At 44.0% G+C, this 23,714-nt stretch overlaps 1 protein-coding gene across 2 annotated transcripts in view; it reads right to left on the bottom strand.

Annotated features, from left to right (window-relative positions):
* Nucleotides 1–23,714, bottom strand: part of RYR3 (ryanodine receptor 3) — a gene marked incomplete at both ends in the record, with an annotated part of 530,337 nt that overhangs the window by 62,528 nt on the left and 444,095 nt on the right. For both annotated transcript variants that reach the window (XM_080708162.1, XM_080708163.1), the window contains 3 exons: nt 5,557–5,797; nt 9,448–9,768; nt 15,971–16,101. In XM_080708162.1, coding sequence (XP_080564288.1) covers nt 5,557–5,797; nt 9,448–9,768; nt 15,971–16,101 — 693 coding nt within the window. The remainder of the gene's footprint in view (nt 1–5,556; nt 5,798–9,447; nt 9,769–15,970; nt 16,102–23,714) is intronic.

Genomic DNA, 23,714 nt, shown 5'->3' with positions numbered 1-23,714 from the left:
TGCTTATCTATTCATCCAGTAGGAGGAAATGCGAGGTGACTCTAAAATCCCTGATGACACCACAACCCCATCATTCCAAGCCAGCTAATTCTCTGGATGAAGAAAGGACTTGAGGCAGGTAAAGGCACTCACACTGGAAGGGCTTGTATCAGGCTGAAAGTGGGGATGAATGAATTAATGATGATCTCAAAGACTCTCTGTCATTGCCATTTTTAGCAGCTGTCAAATGTGGTACTAGTGGAACATTGTCTTGAGTCTTGATGTCAATAGTGACAAATTCAATTAAAGTGGTATTCCGGGAGCAACCTTACTCTACTCTTATATTTGTTTCCACTTCAAACCCTGACAAATTCCTTATTTAAACTGCTAACGTAATTGTGTCATCAGAAATGACTAAAGTGATGACCCTCAAAGCAGGGCTGTGTGTGTGAGAGTGAGTATAATTTCCTGCAGATAGTTAAGGGAATGTATCTAGGGAGAGTGAAAGGGGGGGGTGAAGGGGAGACAAAAGAATGGGGGGAAGGAGGGAAAGGGGCAGAGAGAGCTAGTATGTATGTGTATATAAGGAGTCTACTTTGGAAAGGCTAAATGTAAGCAATCTCCAGTTGTTTTAGATAAGTACAATGTGCCTTATGAAATAAATGCTAAAAGGAGTATAGCCAGACCTCTGTCCTGTCCATGGCAGAATGTCAGTAATGTCCTCCCAAATATTCTTACATCCCTTCAATAGCTATAAGGAGATTCTTAAAATTAAGCATTCCAAAATTTATATTTTAGGCCTTTAAACTTTAATTTTATTTTTTTTTGAGATACTGGGGATTGAACCCAGAAGTATTCTACCTCCAAGCTCCACCCCCAGCCCTCTTGCTTATTCTTTATTTTGAAACAAGGTCTAAGTTGCAGAGAGCCTCACGAAGTAGCTGAAGCTGGCCATGAACCTGCAATCCTCCTGCCTCAGCCTCCCGAGTACTGGGATTACAAGTGTGCACCACCAAGCCCGGCTAGGCCTTTAAACTTTTAAAAGGCATAGAAAAGTAAGATAGGAATATTTGATCTTTGCTCCTGGTTCCTGGCACAGAGCTTCTGAAGCTCTTGGACTCTCCTGAATAATTGAAGTGTATTCTGTTTTTTCTAACAAGCCTCTCTGACCAGACCTGGATTTATGCTAATGGAGGGGCTAGATAACTTCAGAATGGGGTCTGGTTACAAGGTGGAGCTTTCTGGTTCTAGCTGGTAGCAGAATGGAGCGTGAACATTTTCAGCCTCACTCATCTGCCTCTGGGGAGGGGAGGGTAGAGTGGGGCAGGCTGAATGTTCAGTTTAATCTCATTCACCAATGGCTAATGAAATCAGTCATGCCTATGCAAAGAATCTTATATAAAGATTCTTGAATGATGAGGGCTGGGGATGTAGCCCAGTGGTAAACCACTTTTCTAGTATGTCTAATACCTTGGGCTTGATCATTAATATTCCAAATAACAACAACAACCACCACCACCACCACCAAAACAAAAACTCTTGAATGATGAAATTCCAGGAGCTTTCAGGAAGGGCACTGCTTCCCTATGCCAGACCCGGCCGTTTCTGTCTCTTTTGTATGTTCTCAAGTTGTATTCTTCCTAACTAGCAATCAGTAGGTAAGTAAAATGTTCCTGAGTTTTATGAGCTTTTGAGGAGAGGGTCACAGGAATCTGTATATATGCTTGGCTAAGAGCTGTGGATAGCCTGAGAAACCCATTTGTGCCGTTTATGGGTGGTATCTGAAGTGGAGGTAGTCTTGTGGACGGAGGACTGAGCCTTTGAACTGTGGAGTCTTCATTAACCCTGGGTAGTTAGTTTCAGAATTGAGTTAGGTTGACACCCAGCTGGTTGTGGAGAAGTGGAGAACCAGTGTGGAAATGATACATATTTAGTTTCGGGGGAAAAATAGTGCAGAGGGTAAGGGTTTTGGATGTCATGTCCCAAGATTCAGCGAAAATGTCTGTGCACATCCTATCAATAGTGATGTGTACATGTAGACCTCTACCATCTTGTACTCCATTAAGATATATGACTACAGTGCACCAATACAAATATAAATAAAAAGTACCCTTTATAATTTTATAGATTTCTAATCCTAAAAGTCTTAGTTTTTCTCAGGTAGTTATTTAATTATTCATAATGGCTCGGTTAAATTTCATATACCAAGCAAACATATTGGGCTTGGGGAAAGTATGTTTTATACAGAAAATGCCTGGGATATGAATTAATTTGCTTGACTATAACATGAGAGCTTTCGACCTTTGAAGCTTTGTAGGACAGGAGGGTGGATGATAAGCTGAGACAGCTTCATCCAGCCACAGCATCTGACTACGACCCCAGACCAGCGATTGATCCAGAAAGCAGAGGTTCATGGGATAGGGAGGGAGGAGAGTTGTGGGTAACCATTCAGAAGCACTGAAGTTGGGGATCGGGCCTTGGGGGAAGGGAGCAGCAGAGTCAGGTAAGCTCACAACATTTTTCTTTCCTATCTCTGCTCTCTAAATGACACCCACATGTCAGGACAGTGACATGTGTGGTGGGGTGTCTCATCTCATTAGGCTATACCAAGCTGACTACAAATCCCAGCTGTTTCTCTTCACTGTCCCTGCTTTTAGCTCCTGATACTCTTCCCAACATGTCCCAGGCTTCCTTCTTAGTGATTTCAATGTATGTGTTCATGATATTCCCCACACCAGGGCTTTTCAGTTTATTATTTTCTTCTCTTAAGAATACTTCCCTCCACCTGCCCTATATAAAACTGCAAAGCCACTACCAATAGCTACAACCTCCTTTGGCCCCGTAACCTTCAGTTTGTGGGTCTCACTTGTTGACCACCACCTTCCATCTGGTGTCCAGATGCCAGCAAAGCTTTGACCAAACTGGGACCAACAATCTTTGGATCCTTTGCCTGTTCATAAACATTCGCCTCCTACATCTGGCTTAAACTCCAGGGTCACTAATATAGAATAGTGATTAGTAGAGGCTGGGAAGGGTGGGGAAGAGGAGGAAGGATAACTGGAGGTTGGATCTGATCAGTGCATGTCAATAAAAAAGGAAAGAAAAAATATTCCATGGTTAATCTTTATAATTACCCTCCTATACACCCTCAACTTCTTAGCCCATTTTTGTCATACTCGCTTTGCAAAATCCCAGCCTTAGTTAAATCAACCCTCTTTCTACTCGGGGTCATAAGTGGCAGCTAAACTTGGCTGGAGGAAAAGACCAGATGGGTCTCGCTTTAAATTCATGATACGGATCTTAGCAGGGCTCTTAATGCAGCCTGATAATCACAGTGCAACTCCTTTATGCATCGATTCTTCGCTCTCGCTGGCAATGGCCTTGGTATCTTCCCTTTCCATATGCCTTCTCCCTGTCTTCAACCCTACCTGATGAACTCGCTTCCTACTTCACTGAGAAAATGGAAGTGATCAGAGAAGGACACCTGCAGGTCTATCATCTATCTTCCTCTCTATCTAATCTATCATGTATCTGAATATAGGGAGATATTTACATATCTACCAGCAGCCCTATTGCCTGTTACTCTGGGAAAACTATTGAAGGCTGACCCTCTGCTCAAATACATTGCTGCAGAAATTCTCTCTTGCACGATCCAGTCTTAGTTCTCATCTTATTTATCAACAGCATTTGAAATGTCTCCTCATTCCTTCCTCCTGGCAATCCTTATGCAACTGGCACCCAGGACACCACACTCTCTTGTTTTCCCCTCTATCTTATTGATTGCTCTCTTGCAATTTCATTTGCTGGTTTTTCTTTTTCTGCCTAAACTCTTAGTGTTGGAGCCATGAGGGCTCAGTTCCAGGAATTATTTTTCTCTCTCAAGCCTTCATTTATCTTATCCAGCCTCATGGTCCGTAAAGCCCGCATCAAAGGAGGTGATTACTTCTAAATTTCACGCTTACCCAGGCTTCCCCACTGAACTCTGAGCTCATATGTTCAACTGCCCACTCAAAGCTTTCATTTGTTTTTTCAAGTTGGCAACTAAATTCACCATGTTTGAAAGTCACCTGATTTTCTTAAAAAAACAAAACAAAACAAAACACTTCTATACCTACAATGTTCTCCAACTCAACAGCTAGAAATGCCATTCTTCCTCTTCTAGGCTAAAACTATCTAGAACCATCTATAAGTTTCCTCTTGCATTTTGTTCCCAACATGGAAATTTCAAGGGCTTTGCCTTCAAAATTGACCCAGAATCTAACAACTTCTGTCAGCTTTTACAGCAACTGCCACAGTTTTAGCCACAATCAACTCTTTTTCTAAAACCAGTGGTAGAATAAATACAGCATCTGCCCTAGTAACAATTAGCACATTCACAGTGTGCAGCCAATACCACTCCAGCCCCTGGCACAGCGGACCTGCCTTCCGTCTCTATGGGTCACCATCAGCTCTTGACTGGATCACTGTGAGTCTCCCCTCTGGACCTTGAATTTCCTTACTTGCCCCTCTCCTTGCTGCGGCACTTGAAGAGAGTCAAGCACATGGCAGACTTTCCCAGCACCTCCATGGCATCTCACTAGAGTAAAAGCCAGGGTTTTTAGAGGACCACCGAGGTCCAGGCCAGCTCTCTTCCCAGCATCAGGTTGTCTTTCCTGCTGCTCTCCCATCTCCCATTCTGTTCCAGCTACCCTGGCCTCCTTGTGGTGCCTGGAACATCCCAAACACATCCCTCCCTCAGGACTTGCTCCACACGGTCCCCTCCTGCAACACCCTTGGCCCAGACATTAAGGTTCTCAGCCTCACTTCCTTCAGGTCTTTGCTCAAATGTTGATTTTTCAGTAATACTCTATTTTATTTTATTTTTGTGGTGCTGGGGAGGGAACCCAGGGGCATTCTACCTCTGAGCTACAACTCCAGCCCTATTTTTTATTCTTTATTTTGAAAAAGGGTCTCACTGAGTTGTAAAGGGCCTCACTAAGTAGCTGAGGCTGTCCTTGAACCGTGATCCTCCTGTCTCAGTCTCCCAAATGCTGGGATGACAAGTGTGCGCCACCACACAGGGCTCGGTCATACCCTATTTAAAAAACTGCTACTCCTTCCTACTCTAGCACTCGGATTTCCTCTTAGCCGCCTCTGGATGATTTAATTTAAAGTTGTGCTCACTGTCTCTGCTCCCCTACTTGCAGAACAGATGCGCCCTCGGCCAGGGGGCTTGTTTGTTTGGTTTGCGCCTACTGTCCATGGCTAGAGCAACACCTGACACACAGTCAAGTGACACGTGTTGAAGTCTGTGTGAGTGTCTGAAGTGGGCAGACGTGGGTCACTGCCTCCCTTACTTGGCCCAGCCCCTGACCTGTGAATCCTGTGTGCATGCTCGCCCCAGCCCACGGAGAATCACTGGAACTCAAGGAAAGCACGACCCACAGGTTCTGCACCCAGGGCTACTGGGGGAGGGATGGCGGCAGCGGCTGTGACCTCCCTTCATCTGCCCATCAGCACGACCGCGCCCCATCCTGTCCTCCTCTCCCATTCTGTTAGCCCCAGAGGGTGGGCAGGCTCCGGGGGCCTCTCCCGTACCTGTTGTTGTCCACATAGCGGATGAGCATGGGGTAGAAGGCATAGAGGTCTCTGCAGAGGACGGCGAACTCGTCAAGGATGAGCAGCTCGGCCTCCTGCGTGTCCCCCTTGCCGTCGGCCTTCAGCTGCTCCTCCTCCTGCACGGTTCTGATGGCCTTCTTCTTCAGCTTCTCCAGAGTCGGGATGAAGTGGCTCCTCAGCAGGTCGGGCCTGGCTTTGCTGATGATTGGCTGCGCGAACACTGCGTGTGCAAACACAGGGCCTCCGTTGTGTCACGCATCAGAGCAGACAGTCATGAAAACCAAGAACTGGTGCCGACACCGAGGCTGGAGCATCGACGCAGGGTGGCGCCTGCTCTCCTTCCCTTCCTTAGTCTCCCCCGTGGCACTCCCCTCTTGTAAACCCGCAGTGTGGGGTGGAGGGGGGCAGGGCTACCGCAGATGAGGTCCTCCAGGCCACGGGGAGCCCCTGCCACCCCAAACTCCTCATACGTGCACGGCTTGTGCTGGGCCTCCTTGCTCTTCCCAACAGGCCATCTTGTGTGGTTTCACAGTATGTTCACACTGGTTTTGGCTGCTAGCTAGCTTTGAAGTCTCTGAAGGAACCTCTCCATTCACAAGAACTAGTTCTGTACTAAGCCCAAAGTAGGCACTGGGTACAGCCTGCTGCTGAGGGGATGGCTGCCAGTGACCTCGAGTGATCATCACACACTCCGTGTGTATACTGAGATGGCACGCTACACCTGACAACATGTACAACCACGATGTGCCAACTACAAATAAAGATATTTTGGCACACACTTGTAATCCCAGCATTTGGGAGGCTAAGATCTGAGGATCCTGGTTCGCGGACAGCCTCAGCTATTTAGTGAGGCCCTCTGCAAAATAAAGAATAAAAAATAGGACAGGGGCTGTAGCTCGGAGGTCGAATGCCCCTGGGTTCCACCCCCAGACCCGACCCTCCCCCCCAAAAAGATATTTTAGGTAGGGCATGGTGGTACATGCCTGTAATTCCTGTACTTAAGGCTGAGACAGGAGGGTCACAGGTTCACAGCAGGCCTTGGCAACTTAGTGAGGTCCTCCATAACTTAATGAGACCCTATTTCCAAAAAACATGTAGAGCTGAAATGTAGCTCAGAGGTAATATGCCCTTGGGCTCAATTCCTAGTAACACATACACACACACACACACACACACACACACACACACACATTTAAAAATCAATGTTAATGTGTATATCAACAGAGATAAATGTATATACATTTATACTTACATATATACACTTTAACATGGGCACACACATATGCTTTCTGCTTATTTTATTTTATTTTATTTTATTTTTTATTTTTGAGGTACTGTGTGATTGAACCCAGGGGCATTCTACTTCCAAGCTAAACCCCAGCCCTAGTTTTTATTCTTTTATTTTGAAATAGGTCTCACTAAGTTGCCGAGGACCTCACTAAGTAGCTGAGGCTGGCTGAGAACCTACGATTCTCCTGTCTCAGGCTCCCAAGTACTGGGATTATAAGGGTGTGCCACCATGCCCAGCTTTCTGGTTATTTTATAGAAAATCTGTTAAAAAGCACAATAACTCAACCATAGTTCTCAGCCCTTAACATGTAAAGCTGCCATCCTACTGCCTGGGAGCTTCTCTGGGCTTTGAGGAAGACAGTAATGCTGATACCAGCTAAAAAGGAATGGAGAAAGGCTAGAGGATCACTAGAAGTCAAAAGGCAGAAACAAGCAATTGGTGTGGTTGTAATGTTGGTCTGTCTCAAAGAGAAAGATGAGACCTATGAGTCTTACCCTATTCCTTATATCCTATTGATTAGATACTGGTTACTATACTCTTACACCAATGGAAAAGGATGTTTTCAAGATAAGAGCAGCTATAAAAACAGTTAAATAAAACACATAAAAGTTATAAAACCACTGACAATATATGTTCAAATGTGTATTTCAAAGCCTCTTTAGCTTGGTCCATTTTGTTTGAAAACACTCTATATTCCAGCAACTTTTCTTTCTAACTTCACTTTCCCTTATTTTTCACTTATATAAAAAGATATTTTAAGCCGGGCGTGGTGGCGCTCGCTTGTAATTCCCGCCCTTGGGAGGCGGAGACAGGAGGATCGCGCAGGTTCAAAGCCAGCCTTGTTGGCTTAAGCGACCCTGTTTCCAAATAAAAATATAAAAAATAGGTCTGGGAGTGTAGCCCGGAGGTAGAAGGGCTTCCAGGAACCTCAGTGCCACCAATAAATAAATAAATAAATAAATAAATAAATAAATAAATAAATAATATAGATGATGTTTTAGAAAGGGAAGGTTAAGAGAGCTTTCTTTCTTTCTTTTTTTTTCCTTTTTCTTCTTCTTTTTTTTTTTTTTTTTTTTTTTAGGTGCTGGGGATTGAACCCAGGGGCATTCTACCTCTGAGCTACACCCCCCAGCTGGATTTTTTATTCTTTATTTTCGAAACAAAGTCTCACTGAATTGCAGAGGGAGCTGAGGCTGGCTGTGAACCAGGATCTTCCTGTCTTAGCCTCCCAAGTACTGGGATTACAAGCATGCACTATCATGCCTGGCTGAGAGAGCTTTCTGGTGAGATCTGGCTAAGAAAGCTTTCTGGTGAGATACATTAATCAAGAAGCTGTGACCTCTTGGCCCTCGCCAAGGCGTGGCTCTGCGGTCAGAATGGCTATCCCTGATGGGGTGATCTGAGATTACTATTTAAAATGGACTTGGCTGAATCACTGGGAATTAAGTGGTCTGACTGAATGAGATCTGGATACACTTGTGGGATCACAGGCCCAAGTTCAATTTCCTTTTGTGCCCTCCCGCAGGAACTCTTTTCCTTTTGCACCTCTGTGGAAGTGAGGGAGCAGGTCTTTGGTTCCCTGCCCTCCCTTAATTCAGATTTATAGATTTGAACTAATAAGAAATTGCCTTATGATTAATAATATTTTAAATTTAATCCCCATGAAGGAAAAGCCTACCGGATTTATGCATATTTCCACAGAGGCTGACATGCCTAGCACCTGTCATCATCCAAATCGTTTATAATTTTTATCTCAGTTCATTCTTGAGACAGGAAGGAAGGACATTTTCTTTTGAAGTACATCTATCCATCCATTTGTCTAGGAAGGTAATTAACTGGTGTTGGGCTAACTGCTTCCTGTAGCCTAAGCATGGTTTTCATTGTTCAGGAGATTATAGTAGAGACGCTGCTGCTGGTGGACTCCACTGTCTACACTGTAGGCCCATCAAACACAGCAACTGTGCCTTCACCTCTATCTTCTCAGACTCTCATTTGACCCAGGGGACATTAATATTCATGGTTCCTTGACTGTAGAAAGCATATTCATTTCCCAAGCTTGTCCTTTTTTTGAGGATCAGAAAACTGGCCATTAGTATTTATCAAGAGCGTACTGCATGCAAGAGTTACAGAGGGACAAAAAGAAAAACAGTTGCAGTGAGCTTCCATTACAGAGTCTTAGAAAGAATAAAGTGAAATACCAACAGTAAGGAGCATCCGCACAGCCTAGATAGGAGTGACTTTTATACCCATGGAAAGCTCACAGGATTACTTAACAACCGCTACAAAAAACCATGGACAGTCATTATTACTGTAAGAGAGAATGGGGTTCTTAAGTACCAAAAGCAAATAAAACAATGATCAAGAAGGACTTCCTGGAGCCTTGAGGGGCCTCCAGGAGTGAGTGGAGGGGGCAGCAGCATTTGCTCTTCAGGGGCACATGTCAGTTGTGTTTACTGTTAAGCATGTGGGAGGTTGGAAGACAGAACAGACTGTTGGAAACCATCATGGAATTACAAAAGAGATGAAGAGAGAATCCAGCTGCCTTGGTCCCGGGGTCAGGGGAGAAAAGGCATTGGTACCTGCAATGCGCTTCATCCAGGAGGCCTCGTCGATGCCCAGGTTATTGTTGATAATTTTCAGGATGTTGCCCAGGATGAGACTGAGGTGTTCAGAGGTGACCTTGGTGCAGCAGGGCCCCGTGCTGAGGGGCAGGTTCTCGGGCCCTCTCTCCCACCAGTAGGACAGGTAGTTGCAGAGCATGGGCAGGATCACCTCGATGACGTGGGGCATCTCCGTGTACCGGGCCCCTGACTCAGCCAGGTCATTGATTTCCTTCATCAGGCCTTCCAGCTGTGGGATGTCAGGACACATCTCTTCCACCGTGTCTGGCATTCCCAGAACTGACCAAAAGGGCACAGAAAGAAGAAAGGCACAATAATTCAAAGGCACAATGGGCGCACCCTTCTCCCTTTGCCCACCCTTCTTTTGATTTTTATATATAAGTTTCTACCCCAAAGCCTCAGTCTTTCAGCTGTCTGGGTACAAACTGCAGCTTCCCAAGGCTGTGAATTTTCCTAGATGTCCTATTATGATTGAAATGCCTACAAATATGGTTAAAAAGAGTGCAACAGAGACACAGTGGAGTGATAGTTCAGAGGGCTTCTCTGTGATAAAGCTGGTTTCTTGGCTTCTTGCTCTCGACGTGCCTGGGCTTTAGTGGATCCTCGTGTGTGCATTGCAGAAAAGGCAGAAACAGGCAAAAGCGACTTATCAGGGTTCAGTTGTCAAGTTCTAGTTCTATCACCCGGAGCACCTCTGTATTGCTTATAAAAAAGGCCTCTCACCAAGTATTCCTTCATTTGGACCAGAGACTACAATATTTACTATCCAGCTGAAATCCATGCATTGATTTCTGGCTTTCTAACAGAAATGATCAATGACGTCAGGTGACTTCATTGAATTCCTGTTGATGGCTTAAACTTTTTTGCCTCTGCAGGCTTAGTTACAAGTAATATTGACTTAGCGCTATCTTTTTCTCGCTCTCAATGACTGAGGTCATTTCACTGAACGAGAACAGAAAGGATGAAATGGAAACAGACAAAGTCCAATGTCAAACCAGGGAAGCTTGTCAGATTAAAAAATTGGGACCAGAAGAAGCTGGGGGTTTCCTGTCCTGTTCCCTTTAAGGTAAAAGACTCTTTCATGCAAGATGGGAGGAGGACCAGAAGTATCTTTAGTTCCCCAACAGATGGAAGATAACAATAGCTCAGAATGGAGGAACATGGGATGCTCCAAATAGGACCACAAGCCCAGTGCTCCCTATAGAGTCTGCCTGGGCTCCAGAGGCAGATCACATATGTGATTTTAACCCTCAGACCAAACTTCTCAAAGTGGACCAAGAGCATCAGGCATCCTAGTAACAAGAAGACCAGGGAGCCACAGGGAAAATGTGGCTACAATATCCTCCTGGAATGTCAGTTCCACTGAAAGATTTCAGGATGTTATTTAAAATTTTTATTTATTTTTTGTGGAACTGAGGATTGAACCCAGGGCTTAAATGCACTGACATTGAGCTACATCCCTAACCCTTTTAAAACATTCTTATTTTGAGACAGGCTCACACTAAGTTGCACAGCCTGGCCTTGCTCTTATGAACTTCCTGCTTTGGCTTCTTGAGTAGCTGGAATTATAGGCAGATGCCACTGTTTCTGACTGCTTTTATTTTTGATAGTAGAAGTAAAATGCAAAGTTATTATGAATTGCCAAGGAAAAATCAGATTTCAAATATAATTTAATCTAGTGATTTGTATGTGCTGACAGGCCCTCTGCCATTGTGGTTACTACTGGCCTGAAGTCTCTTCTTCAGATTTTAGGTCCATGGGAATTGAAGGGTTAATAAGTAGGCAAGGAAAGCTGAGGCCGAGGATCACAGGTTGGAGGCAGGCCTGGGCAACTTAGTAAGACATTGTTTCAAACTAATAAAATGGAGCTGGGGGTGTAACTCAGAGGTATAGAGTCCGTGGGTTCAGTCCCCAGTACCACACACATAAGCAAGCAAGCAAACAAACAAGGCGATACACATTGCATGGCCTTAAGGATCACTGGTCAGTTGAAAGGGACTAACTCGATTCCTCCCATACTTACACTGTTCAGAGCAGAGATAAAGAACTGTGCTGGGTCTTGGAGAGACCTGCTCTGCAGCTGAGGCAAGCGGTTCACTGGGATGGGATTTGCAGATGCAGAGATGGTGCTATGAAACAGGCCCCTGAAGTCTTGCCACCTTTTCCCTAGGGACGACTTTTCATTACTATCATTATAGACTTTCAGGGTGTAGAAGGCTAAAGTCTCTGTCTCAGAACTTAAGAATGGACCATTGTCTTTCACAAGGATCAATAGAGCTGGGCATGGTAGTGCACACCTGTAAACACAGCAGTCCAAACCGAGGAGTTAAGAGGCTGGCAAAGTAGAAGGCAGCCTTGGGAAATTTAGTGAGAGCCAGTCTCAAAACAAAAGATAAAAGAGGGCTGGGGGTTGGGATGTAGCTCAGTGGTAGACCACCCCTGGGTTTAATTCCCAGGACTGGAAAAACAAAACGAAAAATCAAAACAAGCAAGCAAACAAAAAAGAACTAACAGCATGAGAGCCAAAGGACCCTGCGCTCCTGTCATCCACAGCGGGAATTACCTGGTTGGAGACGGACCTGTTCTGTATCTGGCAGCAGAACAAAAACAGTAATGGCTGACAGCAACGTAGGAGTTTGGGGAGATTTTCACAAAATAATTTAACACGTACATCCTCAAATACATAAACAGAAATCAGGCTTTCTACCTTAAGGCTCTGCATACAGAACAGTGCCAATGGCCACAGATGCAACTAAAGTTTACAATCACTTGCTAAGGATTATAAATGGGAAGGCTTAGGTGTGTACATTTAAATGTCACATATACAATACACTATTATAGACACTTTCTTTTTTCTTGCCTAAGTACATAGAGTTGCTTGAGGTTGGTGCACTGGAATCATTATAGTGACCTTTAAAAGTTATTTATATGTGTAGTAATTGGTCCTTGAGTGGAACAAGCACTTGTGATTCAGAAGGTGTTTTGTATTTCAAATGCCACATGATGAATCCATAGTGTGAACTCTGCTGAGTTAGCTCCCTGAAAGACCAGCCTCGGCTGAGTCCTGATAGAATCAGATGCAAAACTGTTGGGGGGAATCATTAAAACACACGGTCCTTTCATCTTCTAGATCAATGTTTCTCAAAGTGGGGTTTGCCTACCAGCAGCATCAGCATAACCAGGAAGCTTGTTAGAAATGCAAATTCTCAGGCCCCGCTCTGGGTCTATTGAATTAGAAACAGAAGCAGCAGGGAGCAGTAATCTTTAACAAGCCCTCGAAGTGATTCTGATGATGTTTATTTGTCTTATTTATTTTTATTTTTCTTATTTTGAAACAAGGTCTCACTAAGTTGCGGAGGACCTCACTAAATAGCTGAGGCTGGCCATGAACTTCCTGTCTCAGCCTCCCAAATATTGGGATTACAAGTGTGTACCACCACAACAGGTTATTCTGATTCCTTTTTGAATTCCAGAACCACTGGGTTAGGTTCTAAAGTCCCATTTTATTCACCTATCAGTTCTTCCTTCTAGTAGACAGCTTCAAAGAGCACCACCTCTTTGCAATGTGGGTGGTGGCTTACTTTGGAATTGTACCTCCTTTTCCTGTGGTTGATTATTCCAACAGGGGATGGGAGGGAGGCAGACTGACTGGTGACAGGTTGTTTTCCTCAATCCAATATTCTGATTAATAGACTACTTCTGCATATAATCAATGATTTATCCAGTTCTAGATAACTGACACATCACAGTATTAAACCTTTTCTAGGCATACTCAAATTCTAGATAAATAATAAGAAAATGCTTTAGGTTCTTACAGGACAATTGAGACACTAATATGATTAACTCCGCTGGCAAAGCACCAAGTAAGAGAGATGTCTGATAGACTGAAGGCTTGATAAATCACTTCACACTGCGTTTCTAAAACATGGCATCATTTGTCACCCTCTACATTCCTACCCCTCCAGTAACCCTCAGGCAAACCGATTTGTAATGAATTAAGTCTACTTCTTACAGCCACTCTCCAGGTGAGCCTGGTTATCCCACAAGACACACTCGTGCACATACTACTTTTTAAGAGCCATATACATGGTCAGAATTCACTCTGCTAATTAAACTAACATGAAAACACGGGCTCAGGGGGGTAGGCACTGAGTTCCAGTGTGTCACTGATGACTGAAGGACCGTGTCATCTCTAATCGGGACCTTGTCTCTTTCCTTCCTTTGGAGTATGCAGTGATTGATACTGATTTTTTAAATTTCTTCTTTTTTTTTTTGGTGGTACTGGGGTTCCTGGAAGCCCTTCTACCTCGGGGCTACACTCCCAGACCTATTTTTACATTTTCATTTTGGAAACAGGGTCTCCTAAGCCAGCGCGCGGCTGGCTTCGAACCTGTGCGATCCTCCTGTCTCCGCCTCCCAAGCGCGGGGATTACAAGCGTGCGCCACCACGCCCGGCATTTTTTAAATTTCTGAATATGTTATTAAATCAATGCAAAGGCATATGCAAAGAGAAAAAAACTTTTTATTTTTTTCAAATACCTTTGGGAAGGAGGGCAATGGGAGTCATTCCTCTCCCTCTCAAAGCCAGCCTAGGTTTCCCTCTCTGTCACATTCTCATTTTGCCTTGGTACCATGCTTCTGTGGAGTGGAGAGGTTTCTCCTTCATCTGAGGTGCAGCTCTGTATGGGCCATAAAAATATGCGAGTTCTCATGTCACAGCTGGAGCAGATTAAAAATCCAGAACTGTCATGAGCCGGATGTGTATCCCTTTGGAGTTGGGGACCAACGCTTGCTGTGGATGTCACAACCATCTCTCAACTTTACCGGAGCCTGCTTGGTTGCTCAGCTCCCATGATACCAGGGTATGGTGACTCACTTGGAATCATGAGTGGGCAGAGGAAAAATAAGGTTGGAAATATACTTCTCTTTCCTTCTTTCCTTCCTTCCTTCCCTTCCCTTCTTTTCTTTCTTTCTTTCTTTCTTTCTTTCTTTCTTTCTTTCTTTCTTTCTTTTTTCTTCCTCTTTTTGCTAAAAGGGGAGTGACTGTAAGATGAGGCTGAGGGACTGGGGAAAGGTTAGCTGGTGGATTTCATTTGAGACTTTGGAAAGCAGAAGCCCCCTGGCAGTGTCTCTCCCTTGAGTTGGTCTGAGAACACTAGTCTCCACTGCATTCCAGCTCTGTAAGGACATTTATTAGCAGCCTTATCTAAATTGTCCTGTTGATTCCTTCTGGGGCAATGTGCTCCTTTTATGTAAAGTAAGAGAAGATGTGGGAACATGCAGCTATGGCTTAGCACTCTGCATTCTCAGATAAAAAGAACAGTGGTGACAAAGAAGAGTGTGGCACGAGCCCTTCTCTCTTAGAACTCTTCTCCCTTAGGATCCCACCATGGAAGTTTGAGGAGGAGAGTTGAAATAAGTGGAATTGCTATGGGGTCCAGCCTAGTGCTACTAGTACTATACATTAATGTCTCACATACACAGAAATTTGCTTCTGAGTAGGATGGATTTGGGTTTAAAATGGTTTCCTATGGCTTTCCTCTTTTTCTGATTTGTTAGGCCTAGAGTTTGGTCATTTTTTTGCTTCAGATTCCATCATATCTTTGCAGTTCTCTCTAATTGGAGTGCAAGGTCTACTGACAATCTTGATTGAAGATTTGCTGTTTTACTCCATTCCCTTTAAGCAGGATCACAATTAATCCACATATGAGAACCCATTTTTTCACTCTCCAGAATCAGAATCTTACAACCTGCCTTGGACTTCAGCTCTAGTGTTACCTGGTTGTGTTCCATTGAAATTTTATTTATAAAAATAAGTTGGGCTGCTAGAATTGCCCTGCGGCTATAGTTTTGCCAACTCCTGGTATAGAACTTAGTGCTTCAATGACCCTGTTAAGACATAATTCTCTTTCTTTAATTTCAATTCCTTCTGGATTTTTTATGTCTTTTTTTCATGTTAGGAATTGAATCCAAGGGCCTCACTCATGCTAGGCAAGCCCTCTACCACTGAACTACATTCCCTGTCTTTTATGCCTTATCTTCCACGAAGATGGGACATGTGTGGTCAGTATGCTTAAAAGCATAGCTTCTCCTTAATGAGCATGATTAGGTTATTAGTGTGAGTGTCCCCTTCTGATATCAGTCTGGAGAGGAATTGCAGAAAATAGTGCCTTCCCTAGGTGCAGGAGAGAAATGAGACCTAAAGCAGATAGGAGACCTTCAGGTCTTAGGATGGAGGGGAGTTAGAGGCCAAATTAACTACTTCCTCATTTTACAGATGAGGAAAACAAATCCCAGGATAACGTTTTCCACATGCTCACTTCTCCAATAAGATGGAGATTCACAATCGAGTCACTCACTCTAACCTGGTCTCTCTCAGACCCTATGAAACAGTAGTGTTGCTTCTTGGCCGGGCCACCTGCCTGGCCACCCTCCTCTCAGCATGTGGAATGGCTGATCAGATCCACAAGAAGATACTTACTAGACCTCTCCCTGGGGGTTTTGGTGTTGAAGACGGAGAGAGGATTATAGCGGTTGAGGGTGGGCTCGAGGAATGCCACTGGTATGGCAGCTGCCAGTGATGCCAGACATTCTCCAAGGGCAGGGCGCTGCCTGTAAACAAAGAAGTCCGTTTAGAAGTGGTATTGTCCACACGCTGGCCCATTTGTTGATGGGCCAAGCTCCTGTCCCAGGATGTCTCAGGCTACTTCTTGTAGGTGAATTAATTGGACATTTGATGCTCAGCAAGGTTGCACGCACTTTGCCCTCTCCCATCTTTTTTTTTGGACACTAACCAATAATTGGCAATAGTCTTGCTATGTGGAACGTAGTTCTTAATGGGCTAAGGTGACAGAACACACTGTGTAGCTATGCCCCTCTCTCCCAGAATGTCCAAGGGAAGGTTCTGCTGACATTCAAATTGAGACTGACCCTCCTTGTGCTCCAAATGGTTCAACATCTTCTGTAATTTCTCTGTGTCTGTTCTCTGCTATGGATGGAATTTGTGACCATTAGTAGGAACAGTAGGTAAAAGGCCAAAACACTAGTAAGACACAGAATAAAAGACCTGCTTGCAAGACAAGCAATGGTTCCTAAAGCAAACTGCTAGATTTAGAGGAGAGACTTGTAATCCATGTTACTCTTCTCCTTGTCTTTCACAAATATTAAGAGTGTTCACCACGTATAAGCTCTGGCTTTTAAATCTGTCTGTGAGACAAGTAAGCAAACAAAACCCCCAAAGCTCAGGATTCCTAATTCAGGCTCCAAGTTCTCTAGCTGAGGGATTTGTTGCTTACAGAGTAACCAGATCTGCAAGTGTGAAAGAGACAGCCACTCACTGCCTGTTGAAGCACAGCTAGGCCTGAAAGAGCACTTCTCTTCCCAGATCTGGGCTCAGCCTTGGAACAATAGCTCATCTACTGCTGTTGAGAACGTTCAGTGACAGCGCTAGCTTGACGGGTCCTGGGTGGGGGCTGGCATTCATTGCTTTTTGATGAATGAGAGACCAGAGCTACCTGTTCCCCGTCTATCAACATCGTCTCTCAGTCACTTTATGGCATCCGACCACAGACAGACGATACACCTGTCCTGTGAATTATATAAATGATGACAGTTTCCAAATAAGGGGGAAATTTCTTCAAATAAATCACTAATGTGAGTCCTTTATTAGACTGCAATAGAAAGTTAATGAGTTGAAATGCAGAGAACAGGTCTATAATGAAGATCAGTGTCCAAGCCCATCTCACACCTCATTTTGCCTTCCTCTGTGACTGACGTCCCTCACACTGAGCACTGATCCTATGTACATGGGAATCTACTAGCCCAGTCCCTGGGAACTGAGGGTGTGGGGCTGCAGCCCAGGGGACATTACAGGACCATGATGTGGACAATTGTCAGCTGGAGAGGTGTGGTTGGAACCAAGAGCCAATGCTTACTTGAGACTCCTGCAATTCTGTGCAAACAGAAACACTTTCAACAACCAGGGTTCCATTCAGCTCCCCACTGAATCCTATACCCAAGACTTCGTGTTAATTACTCCTCACTGGACAAGAGTCAACAACTCTAGCAATACCAAGAAGCACAGGTTCTCTGGAAGTGGATAACAAGCATTTCCTAAGGTGGGGCTGCCCAGGGGAGCTGCTTTTTCACTAAAGAAGTCATTCATTCTTATCCTTAACCTTTGTCTTCTAAGTGGTGACAGTCCTTTCTCACTGAATGCAAAGATAGAACCCATGTTCTATAAGGAGCTTAAAGCAATGTGATAGTGCACATGCACGCACGCTGACATACGCACACCTTTATGGACTAATCACAAGAGTTGGATTTAATCTTTATGAACTGTGGACAAATGCATCCTACTGTGCCTATGTATCAGTGCCCCTGGTCCCTCTGGGGGGATGCCAAAGATTGGGAAGAGGGAGGGAGAGTGTGCAGACTTCTGAGACCACCTCCAAGTGGGCCTGGGCTGTTTCCCCGACCCTTCGTTCTTATTGCCTGCTCTTCCCTGATTATTTCTCTATTTTGCTATACTCAAGATGGCATACAGGCCCAAGAAGAGCCAAAACCTGCAGTAGTTCCTGAGGTCAGAGAAGGCCTCCATTTATCAGACCCAAGGACTCACAAGGGGCTGCTATTTTAGATAACAGTTTCATTGCTTTTTCTAACCATAGTGGCCAATGAGGAAAAAAGAAGGTGTCTCTTCTCTTGGTCTTGCCTTCGAGGAGGAGGGGAATTGAGGAAAGGAATTGTGAAGGGGAAGGAAATGCCACCAGGAGAGACGCAGGAAAGAAAGCTGGAGGGGAAATCAGGGTCAACAAGGGTATGAGCTCAAACCTGATAATAAATTGTAGCTGGCACAGGGATATGGAGCTTGGAACCAGCCAGTCCTGAAGTACCTTTGTGCCAAATTGATCCATTCTTCTCTTTCTCTCACCCCAACTAAAGTCATGATCTCACGAAAGTGGGTTTCTAGAAAGTTTTCCAGCTTCAAGGACAAGCCTTGTGGGCAGAAGACAGTTGGTAAGTCTCAGTTCTCTAGTGCTACACTGACAGGGACATGCCCCCGTCCTCTCTGATATTAATTATGGCAAATCTGAGTCTCACCATGTTCCTCAAAAGGGCATTTTCTAGTCCAGAGCACACAATGATGCTAATTAGCTGCTCAGCCAAGAGAGATAAACAATGGCTCTCCTGGCCCAGCTGCTAAAACAGCTCTGTAAAATAAAGCCCAGAAGTTATCTGCCAATTAATGTTCCTGGCTATGAAATATCAGAGTCAATGGCCCTGATACCCAGGTCTATGGCCTTCTGATCTGGGCAAAGGCCTGCTATTATAAAGCTTCATTGGTTATCAGTGCCCCCTGGAGGGGGGCAATATAGGTATGGGCCAAGTGTCCAGGCCAGGCAGGGACTGCAGGGACAGCTTCAGAGCAACCAAAAAATTCACTTGAAGTTTATTACTAGATATGGAACTCTCATTTTTTTTCTTCTATTCTTATTATCTAGCATAACATTTTTCACATAACAGGTACTTGGTCAATGGTTACAGACTGAAGAGGGTTCAATTTGATTTTCAGCATTTATTACTTCATTTATCCATCTCTTAATCTTGTTTCCATGGAAATGGATTTCTCATTTACCTACTGTCAAAAATATAGTCACAGATTAACCATTAGAGTAATAATAATAATATTAATTATGATGATGATGATGGTGATGATGATAATGCCTTACACACAGGGGGCTTTACAAGTTTGTAAGTGCTATCATGTATATAATAGAGGATGCTAAAGAGAGGAAATAACATGTATCAGAGAAGTAAAAACGATTGCATGGCTAGAGGAGAGATGGTCCAGGATAGCAGTATTAGTGACCTTCGAGGTTTAGGGGACATGTGTAAATGTCCAATCAGAAATAATAGAGAGCTAGGCAGAATGGGAGGAACAAATATCTTTAAAGTGTAAAGGAGAAAACACAGTTTTTATTCGAGATAAACTTAGGATTAAATGATTCATTTAATCAAGTTCTGAACTTAGTTTTCTTGGCAAACTTTTACCAGTCTTTAAATTAATCAGAGAATCTCAATGCTAAGGAATGCAAGGTTTTTTTTTTTTGTGGTGGTGGTACTGGGGGTGGAATCCAGAGGCTTTCTACCTCTGGGCTATACTCCCAGACCTATTCTTTTAAAATTATTATTTGGAAACAGGGTGTTACTAAGTTGCTGAGAGCCTCACTAAGTAGCTGAGGCTGGCTTCAAACCTGTGCGATCCTCCTGCCTCAGTCTCCCAAGTGCGGGGATTACAAGTGTGTGTGCCACTATGCCTGGCTGGAATGCAAGTACTCTACATGATTAAATGATAAAAGCCTTTATCCTTCTCTGAACTTGTGTATCTGAAACCTTACTAATCAATAGCGTTGTCCATATTGTCTCAAATAAAAGTTATTTTACTGCTTTTTTTGTGGTACTGGGGATAGAACCCAGGGACATTCCACCTTCAAGATATACCTCTAGGCTTATTTTTTTCCTTTATTTTGAAACAGGGCCTCACTGAGTTGCAAAGTATCTTACTGTGCTGGTATTGGAAAATGGCTTTGGTACTAAATTCAAAATGTATTGGAAAATAGCTTTGGTATTAATTTCAAATGTAAAAAGTAGTCAGAGCCTGGGTGCTGTGAAGGCACTAAGGCAAGGAGGGGAGGCAGCTGTTACAATGCAAAGTTCAGTACACAAAAGAATTGTCGCCCAGGGCCTTCATATTTTAAAAACAGGTTTACATAATAAATAACTTCTAGCAGATAGGCTAAAATTCCCTAAGACCGTGGGAGAATGGTACAGGCCTTCCTCAAGGAAGGTAGATATCATGTGACCCCTGACTTTGTTAATCAAGTAACACATCCTGGTCGTAACAAAGGCTTAGGCTTGCACCTGAGATGAGGGCGGGCCCACACCTGCATTAGGGCAGGAGCAAATGGAAAGACTAACCAGGATGGGAGATAGTAATTCCTCATAAGCATAGGCCCACACCTAGTCGGGTCAGGAAGACTATTGGTTCGGCAAGATGGAAGATAATGAATCTTTATAAAAACTGTTCTATATCCAAAAACCTCAGTGTCTTATTTTCAAGGCACTTCACTACATTTCTCCAATGTAGTGCTTTATAATTCTCTGTCCCTTCTTTCTACTTTCTTCTTTTTATTTTGTAATAATAAAAACTGCTTAAGCTTGCATCAGTAGAGGTGTGGCTATTTTTTTTTCTAAAATTAGCTAAGAACAAGAACCCACGGCTCCATCTCACACCGTTACATCACTAAGTAGCTGAGGTTGGCCATGAACTGAGATCCTCCTGTCTCAGCCTCCCGAATGCTGGGATTACAAGTGTGTGCCACCATGCCCAGATTTTATTTTACTGCATTGTGTCAGTGAAATTTACTCTTCAGAGTCAACTCTATCACCAACGTGTCTAGAATCTTTTTTAACCAAAGCACACTTCCATAACTGGACCAAATATATATTCCCTTGAAACCATGAAGATATTCATAAGTCAAAGAAATTCAGCAGAAGATGGTAGAAAAATGGTGAGTTCATTGCACTCTCCTCAAAACCCACAAAAAACAAGGGAGAAAAACTGGGAAGAAATCTGTATCTATGATACAATTAGAATATGTATGGTCATCATGCCCAGCTATGGGATTATACTTGGAAGGTTGAGACAGAAGGACTGAAGGTTTGAGGATAGCCTTAGCAATTGGCCAAGACTCTCAGAAACCTGGTGAGAACCTGTTTCAAAACAAAACAGACCAGAACAAAACAAAACACACAACCAAAAAAAGGGCTGGGGTATAGCTCAGAGGTAGAATGCCCCTGGGCTCAATACCCGGTACAACAAAAAGAAAAAAGAAAAAGAAAAGAGAATATGTGTTGTAACTGCAAACCACAAAGTATACACCAAATTTAGTGAGAATAAAAAATAAAAACACTCTTTCTAGACCTGAAAGACTCTTAAGAGCTCTTTGGAGGCAAATATGGGGGAATTTTGGGGGCTAAAAGTTGAGTCTTTGCTGGAAACAATGAGGATTCAGGGTGCCATCAAGCCATGAGAGACCTGATAGACAACATGTGGGTAACTCTCACCTGGGCCAGCAGTTTACTTTGGTTGGGGGAGGGCATTAGAGACCTGAGCTAAGGATAATGACACTGCTGATTTAGTGAGAAACAATCAGTCCTGAGATGGCTTCTCAGATCAAAAGCTGCTTATGTTTTTTTCTCTGTTCATTCTCCTTCTCCATTTTCTTCTTTCCTTCCTTTCTTATTCTCTCTCTCTCTCTCTCTCTCTCTCTCTCTCTCACACACACACACACACACACACACACACACACACACTTACATTTCCATTCTTGAGATCTACCAATGTACCTAACAACCAAAAAAGTAGATGAAACACATAGGTCAGAGGAAGAATAAAAACAAAACAAAACAAAACAAAACAAAAACCATGGTAAAAGTTTTCTCTATGCTCTCACAGAAGATAAAGAAAACAAAAAGAGAAGAACCAGAAGTATGGAGGAAGCTTAAGAAAAATCACACAAATGTAAAACAGGAAAGAACTGGCTAGAAGTTATTAGAGAAAAAATAAGAGAAGTGAAAGATTAAGGAAAGCTAGTACATACACATAACTGCTTTCCCTGAATGACAGATAAGAAAACAAAACAAAACAAGACCAGTAACTATGCTACTGCTTGGCTTTGATGTCCTCCAAAGGCCCACGTGGTAAGGCTTAGTCCCTTAGCTACTGGGAGGTGTGGGGCCTACTGGGCGGCTTTAGGTTACTGAGCCCTTGAGGGAGGTGTGGCATGCTGTCTCTTCGTCTTTCTTGGCTTCCTCGTCACTGTTGAGCAGCTTGCTCCAGCATGTGCTTCCTACATGATGTATGTTTCACCACAGGCTCAGAAACAATGGGGCCAAGCAACCATGAAACGACACCTCTAAAACTCTAAGCCAAATTTATAAACCTTTCACCTTTTCAGGTGGATTTCCTCAGGCATTTTGTTACAATAATAGAAAGCTGACTAACACAAAATATATAAAAAATGTTCCCTGAAATAAAGTAAGACCCAATTGTAAAAAATAAAGGAACATATTAAGTTCTGAACAGAAGTGGAGAGGACTAATATAGAATAATCAACCCCGGGATGTCACAGTGACGCTAAGGAACTTTGGAGTTAAAGAACCCTATGGACACCCAGTTCCTTCTTTCCCACTATAAAGTTATATGTAAGTAGAACAAATCCCTTTGTCCAGGGAACATACTTGTTAAAATACACAGAAGCAAACTGGGCGTGGTGGCACACGCTTGTAATCCCTGTGTTTGGGAGGCGGAGACAGGAGGATTGCGCAGGTTCGAAGCCAGCAGTGCTGGCTTAAGAAGATGGCAACGGAGAAAAGCGGGGCTTAAGAGCCCCGCTAACAACCAATCTCCATTACTACAAAATCAGCACCTTTCATAGCCAGAAAACACCATCGCCAGAGAAACAAAAAAAAATCACCAGGCTCCAGAGAGAAAGCAGACTGAGAACAGAGCTCAGAGTCACAGAGGAGATACACCGGCCTCAAGCCCGAGGACGTGGCAGCAGCGCTTTACTGCCCGCAGCAGCGGCGAATTCACCGGGCGGCTACAGCCAGCCGAGGTGAGCCACTGCGGAACAGCCAGGCGGGATTTCTCCGCGCAGGGAGCATCTAAAGCTCCCAGTGGCTGAGCTCAGCACACGCTGCAGGGATTCAGAGTGGAACTCAAAACCAAGAAATACGCCAGCCTCACGGCCGAGGGCGTAGCAGCGGTGCCATATTGCCACCAGCGGCAGCAGCAGCGAATTCACCGAGTCCAGTACAGCTACATCTGCTTACTCAAGAACAGTGAGTCAAATTGCGGGCCACAGAGGAGAAATCCCAGTACTGTACTCCCTGGGACTTGACCCAGTGGGGGAGTGGCGGTGGCAGAGATATCACGCCATAGGAGAACGTGCAACCTGGCACCCCCCCACAGTCTAAAGCAGCCTCTATCTACTCTCTGGGTCGGAGACTCTGTGATACAACCCAGTAAAGGAGTAGTGGAATCTGAGATTCCACAGACTCGAGATCCAGAGCACCTTAAGTGAAGTCATAGTGACCCAAGGGAAGAACCCAGAGAAGGCACAAACTTCCGAAATCATGGGAAAGAGGAATAACACTGG

The sequence above is a fragment of the Muscardinus avellanarius genome, assembly GCF_963383645.1.
Source record: "Muscardinus avellanarius genome assembly, chromosome: 12".
In the NCBI taxonomy this organism is placed as follows: domain Eukaryota; kingdom Metazoa; phylum Chordata; class Mammalia; order Rodentia; family Gliridae; genus Muscardinus; species Muscardinus avellanarius.
This window is presented reverse-complemented; position numbering and strand designations above follow the sequence as displayed.